Genomic DNA, 6,214 nt, shown 5'->3' on the forward strand with positions numbered 1-6,214 from the left:
GAATTATCCGTAACACTTGTACAGTTATGTCCAATGTCAAATATTTTTTACTACCGGGAATTACGTCACCCTCGAGTACGGTCGATTGTTTATTATTTCACAACGCAGTGACGTTAAAAATACTTGTAATTTTATTTTAACTTTGATTGGGGCAAGGCAGTTACAATAATATTAATTAAAATGTTACGATATTGACACATATAACACTTTATATTACGTAACGTCGATATGTCATGCAGAAACGCATCGTGAGCATCGTTACGTCTCGAGGTAGAACGCACGTGGTGCACAACGATCAAACACGTAGGTACAATCAGGTGTTATCAATGGATTGATAGCGCGCCATATGTTCCATACGATGCGTCAAATCCATCCGTTACACCCGATCATTCTCGACTCCATTCCTTCTGTGCCCTGTGTAGTTGTACTTTTTATCTATCTAGTGTACAATATTTATTTATCGTACAGCATCTAAAATGAATGTCATATCGTGCGTCATATATATCACAGTTTGGCACCAAGAAAGTCAATCGACCTTACGTAAAATTCGCTATGTTCTTTTCGACCGAACGTCTAATAGATATCACAAAGACATTTGAAAAGTCATGAGACATTACTTAATTTGAGACACGATCAACGCGATGCTACAATGCTTTGAAGTATTCTTTAATTAGTAAAATTCTTTCTTCTGATTGATCAATTACATTAATAATTCAAAGCATTTGTAGTGAGACTGATCGCATCCCTGGGTGTTCGTTAGAGTTATTCAAGACGATATCAATTTGTTTCATTAAAGATTTCGTGCTACGAGCTCGATCGAACGTAATTGTACAACTTTGTAATTTTTAAATATTTCGAGTTGTATATATTATATGTATCACCGATCTATCTTTCCAGTTTTTTGTTCGTCATTAAGACATATTGGTCAGATACGCTAAACGTCACTACTACTCGTCCCGATGTGCTAAATGGTAACATAAACGTTTCACGAAACGCGAAGTAGCGAAGAATTAAGTATTCCTTTTTTCGTTTCCTAGGAATGTATATCTATACTTGTAGTTATCGTCAGTGAGCAGCATCTGACGGAATCATCTTCGCTGCCTCCAAAGCTGCTTGCTGGCGTTGATATCTGAGACAAATATTAATTCGATAAAGTCCTCGAGAAATAGCTGAAGCCAAAGTCGCAATATCAAACGAGATAAATTATACGAGAAGTCATAAGCAAAACAGGAAAATGTTGACAGACTCGTTTAATCAATTTCTGCGACAGCTTTAAGAGAATTCTGTAGAAACAATATTTTTATTTTATAAAATAATCGAACACTCGCTTCTCTGAGAAATTTAAAGAGAAATTTAAAAGATAACAATAGCGTAACAGAAATATTCGTAAAATGTAGAAACGAAAATATCGAAGCGTGAATCTGTTAGATGAATTTTATGCAATTTTACGGTGTAACCTGAAATTTGCGTCAAAATAATTACCTCAGGGCTCTCGTTATTTGATATATAGCCGTAAACGCGACGAAGAGGTTTACGCTAAAGAGATTCCAGTTTCTCGGGGTGATGACTAAGGAGTATCTGGTCCAAATTAACCCCGTGATGCCCAAGGCACAAGATTGGCTGACGGAGATTTTGTTCGCTGGCCTCTGTAAGTCACCGAGGCCGGCGATTACAAGACCCTACAAATTGTAGAAAAAGCGATTTACATAATATCTTTTGGGGCACATCAATATTATCTTTTCTTTACGCATGTCGCACGTGTATACACAATATATGCGCATGTATGTAAAATAAAAATCGTTTGCAGTCTTAAACATTAAGATAATACGGCACATTTGCTTTAAATTTGATTGTTTTGATTTCAATTTTATCTTTTTGTGTAGACATATGTAACTAAAAATGAAAATTTATAAAAAATATATTTTATAAATAAATATTTCCACTATAAAATCAACGTACAGAAATAAATCATTCTATATTTTGTAATATATGTATATATTATGGGATTTATATTTATTTATATTTATTTTATTTTTGCATTTTATAGTGCAATATATAAAATTCATATTTCGTTAAAATAAATGTTCAATAAAACTAGATTTTAAACGCAATAAAAATTTTGTTAAAAAAATAAAATGCATGTTTGTTTCTAAAAATTGCCACATATTTATTTAACATGCAACATGATTATAATATGAATGAACGTAACATTTGGAGTATTCCTGCAACATGTCTGTTTGCCAACATACATTACGCAACTACCTTGAAGCAAAATTGTGTACCTACACGCAATCTATTATTCAATCACTTGATATTTCACGATGATATTTAAAAAATTCTAAGAAAATAAGAGTGAATTGTATTTTAAAACTGAAATAGTCTCGCTACTACTTCTCTTAATTAGAATTCTGGCAGATTCTAATCACAAAAGTACAATTCAAACACTTATGCAATTTTATTTATAACTAAATCTAAAACAAACATTCAAGATAACCAGAAATTTAATCACGTTAACCAGAATGGTTAATGATTCATACGATCAAAATTCATTTTGTTTCTACTTCTTGTTGGTACAAGAAAACCATTTCTCTCAGCATAAAGGAAAGTTTCAAAATGAAGACATTTATTATGAAATAAAACTCTATTTGTGTTCTGTGTTTATGTAATGCCGTTTAGTGTTCCAAGATCTTTCCCATTAATTTATTACTTAATTAACTTATCAGAATTACGACACGGCAATATCAAATAATGGGGAAATAAAACATTGTTACTAACCCATTTGAAGGCCGGTGCCCAGAAGAAGATGGTTTGTGGACCTAAAAAAAGACACGCAATAGACATGAATTACAGGCACTCGTTCAAAAGGATTGAAAGAAATTAAGTAAAGATTGCCAATAAATTGTCGCAATAAAAGAATTGTTGTATCAGTGATTGGAGAAATACATAACGAATTTGTTTTATTTTCGGAAAAGTGCAATATAATAATGCAAGGCTTCGAAAAGATCGATTATGTTTACGTTAAATCTACAGTCAGCTTGTTTTTCAATCAACTTATATCTTTCATACAATTTATTCAAGCTCGATGTTCGTAGTATTTAGTATGAAATAAAAAATACAAAAAAAAAAAGAAAAATAAATAGAACAAAAAGAGCCGACTTCAGAATCCCACCGCAATCAAATAGGTAATCAAAATGCGTCAGTACTAGTTATTGGTGCATCCCCGCTGTAGCGTGAATGTCCTTGACTCTATTCACTCCATCTATTAAAGCTTCTGCTCTGATAGTTTCGAGTAAATTCGACTTTAACACAGACATGATGCGCGGCCTCGTTTCCATCCATTACAATTCGGTGAAGGTACAATCGCCCAATCTAGCAGCTACGCGAGAAAGCACGTTGGAAAATAGGACACCTAGATAGAACTTGTAGAATAAATAAATACCGACAGCCTCAATTATCAGGCTTGGGATCTTGTAATAATAATTTTGTTTTGCTCATATGTCGTTTACTATTCGATCTTGAAATGTAGCCTTGTATCAAAGCTAATATATCTCACATTTTAACCATTCATTTATTCGTGTGGGATATTTCCACCTTATAAATTCGCTAAATATAAATACTATTTATATATAGTATTATGTTTATCGCAAGTTACTTTAAAATTGTAAAAATTGTATTTATGTTTTTATAAAAAATGTATGAAATATATTATAAATTTTTATTTAATTATAATAATAAGAATATAAAAAATTTGTATTTAATTGTATATCATCAAAGAGAACAATGAAAATTAATATATAATGTTGAATGTCAGAAACATCCTACGCGAGTAATTGTGATAAAAAAAACCATGCGAGTAATATAGAGTTAAATGTACAATTTAATTATAATTCATATATTATTAATGCTAGTAAACGTTTTATAAACTCACAAGAAAGTCGTGGTATCGAATTAATCTAAGTTCACACATATATTTCTATGTCATATTATAATATAAAACAAGATTAATTTAACGCTATCGATTTCTCTAATCTGATATAATTCTTTTATCGTAACTATTTATCAGTAATCTTTGTCAGTAATCTTCGTTTATCTTCCTTCCGATCCTTTCGAACGAGTGCCTGTTTAATATTATAGATAGGCGTTATAGATTAATCGTGATGTATGATAATAAGATTACAAATGTTAAATGTCTTTGAGTAGTTCCAAGTTTGAAAATATCGCAAAATCGAATGAGCTTCGCGCGTCTCGATTAACTTGAATAACTTGAATGACATGAAAAATACGATGTGTGAAATAAGGATAAATCATGGTATGGAAATGAAAACAAGTGGAACATTCATTAATTCAAATTGTAGATACGCGAACTACTTAAAGAATGCGACCTCGAGAAGACTGCATTATAAAGAGCAGTGTTCGCTATTCGCGTTCTGTCGTCGGCAAGTCGCCAAGTTGTACGATATCAATATGCGGAAAAGATGTTTGCGTCACTGACTGATAAACCGAGATAAAACTAAAGACGAAAACATTTCCGCGTTGTACTAACTTATCATGGCTGCGATAAATATCAATAAATATAAATGTATATATAGCAAATATTAATAATAATTAACTTGCGATTAATTACCGTGATTAATTCGAAATTGAAAAATACCACAATTGATCCAGAACAGAAAATTAAATACAAAGTAGTACATTAGGTCACTAATCTCTGCTAATCACGGAGAGGAAAACATTATTTATCTAGAAAATCACGTCACATGGTCACATCCGGCGCATTTCTCTCACAATCAATCTATTACACATATACACACACACTCGTGCACGACACGTGCCACCTGCTTGACCCGACGCAGTGATCGACCGCTTTACTAACCAGCTGGATGTTTCCACAGAGGCTGCAGCTTCTCAGGCACGAACTTGCCGATGACATTCATCGAGTTCTTGTAGATCACCGACATGGCTAGTGTTGGGGAGGCGGTCGTCAACTTTATGGATGACTCGACGTGTACTTGGAATCGCGGCAATAGTGGCAAGTAGTGGCAGACGATCACGGCATCCGCACTCCACGACCGAGAAACGCCAAGTGTGCGGATTGGTTGCAACGTTCGCGTGGTTGCTCCCCTCGACCTCGCCACAGTCAGCCGCAGTCGCCGCTCGCCAACGTCCCTGTCCCTGCTGGTCCTTACGAATCACATGGACGGCGGAATAGTGGCTCCCCGTTCAGACCGCGTCAGAGATAGACGTTTGCACGCGCCAGACTTTAAATATTTCCTAGCTACCGTGGCCGAAATTTATGATGACTATGGCGTGACCACAACGCAACGCTGCTACCAAAGTGACGGGAGTGGGACACGGAGGTGGCTGCGATGCCGACCTCACGTGTAAATATAGACGACGGATCGATGGAAAAATGCATGTATAGATTTTTATTGGAGAAATGCGAATTTGAAAGACATTACGTTCTTTTAATTTTTCGCAGTGCTCTATTTTTCGTTCTGCTCAAGAAAATTACAAGAATATTTTCAATATTTTCAATATTTTTAATTTACCTTTGTAAAATTTTAAGGAGATAAAAACAATCCAGCTCATCAAATTTTAAATTTCAGAATTAAAAATTTTTAATTATAAGAACTATCAAATCTTACAAGTTTTATATAATTATAATTTCTGTCTACATTTAAAATTTAACAATTTTTTAAATATTATATTTCAGTTTCTAAAAATTAAATATTCCATAAAAAATTTAAATTAGTAAGAAGAGTTAAAATAATATAATAAAACGAGAAGTCAGTAAACCTTCCTCTCAATCGTCGCGAATTATAAATAGATTTTAGTAATAAAGTTATTGATTTTTAAAGAAATGATCAAATCTGATTGTATAACTTAGTTGTACATATGTATTAAACTGGTGTAGGAAGACTTTAATAAGCGACCTTGCGGAAGTGTGTTTGCTGACATTGGCCGAGAGTTCTCAATCGGACACTCGGACGTTCGCCAAGTCAACCTCTCTCTTACGACGGTTAAATTCTCTATTAATAAAACAAGATGTATTTATTCCATCGTTTTTAAAGATTATTATTTGAGCCCCTTAGTTAACAAGTGGCATAAGTCCAAAATTAGGAAAAATGCGTTTATCGCAGAAGTAGAAAGAATTAAGAATGTTTGTTTTATTTATCAATTTAATTTACTTTTATTTTATTTTTATATCCATAAA

The 6,214-nt window shown here is 33.3% G+C and overlaps 1 protein-coding gene across 1 annotated transcript; it reads right to left on the reverse strand.

Annotated features, from left to right (window-relative positions):
* Nucleotides 1–401: 401 nt before the first annotated feature.
* On the reverse strand, nucleotides 402–5,376 carry LOC108765103 (mitochondrial pyruvate carrier 3). The gene is made up of 4 exons (XM_018513652.1): nucleotides 4,874–5,376; nucleotides 2,776–2,816; nucleotides 1,483–1,679; nucleotides 402–1,129 (listed from the first exon to the last, which is right to left on the reverse strand). Exons 1-4 carry the CDS (start codon nucleotides 4,956–4,958, stop codon nucleotides 1,066–1,068), a joined length of 387 nt encoding a protein of 128 aa, XP_018369154.1. The 5' UTR covers nucleotides 4,959–5,376; the 3' UTR covers nucleotides 402–1,065.
* Nucleotides 5,377–6,214: the final 838 nt, after the last annotated feature.

This window comes from Trachymyrmex cornetzi, unplaced genomic scaffold (assembly GCF_001594075.2).
Source record: "Trachymyrmex cornetzi isolate Tcor2-1 unplaced genomic scaffold, Tcor1.1 scaffold47, whole genome shotgun sequence".
In the NCBI taxonomy this organism is placed as follows: domain Eukaryota; kingdom Metazoa; phylum Arthropoda; class Insecta; order Hymenoptera; family Formicidae; genus Trachymyrmex; species Trachymyrmex cornetzi.

What these genes read in the sequence shown, in the direction of transcription:
- LOC108765103 (XM_018513652.1), bottom strand. Translation starts at nt 4,958, where the DNA reads ATGTCGGTGATCTACAAGAACTCGATGAATGTCATCGGCAAGTTCGTG. An exon ending in TCTGTGGAAACATCCAGCTG is followed by an intron (nt 2,817 to 4,873) that starts GTTAGTAAAGCG and finishes GTCTTTTTTTAG; the next exon opens with GTCCACAAACCATCTTCTTC. An exon ending in CAAATAACGAGAGCCCTGAG is followed by an intron (nt 1,130 to 1,482) that starts GTAATTATTTTG and finishes TATTTGTCTCAG; the next exon opens with ATATCAACGCCAGCAAGCAG.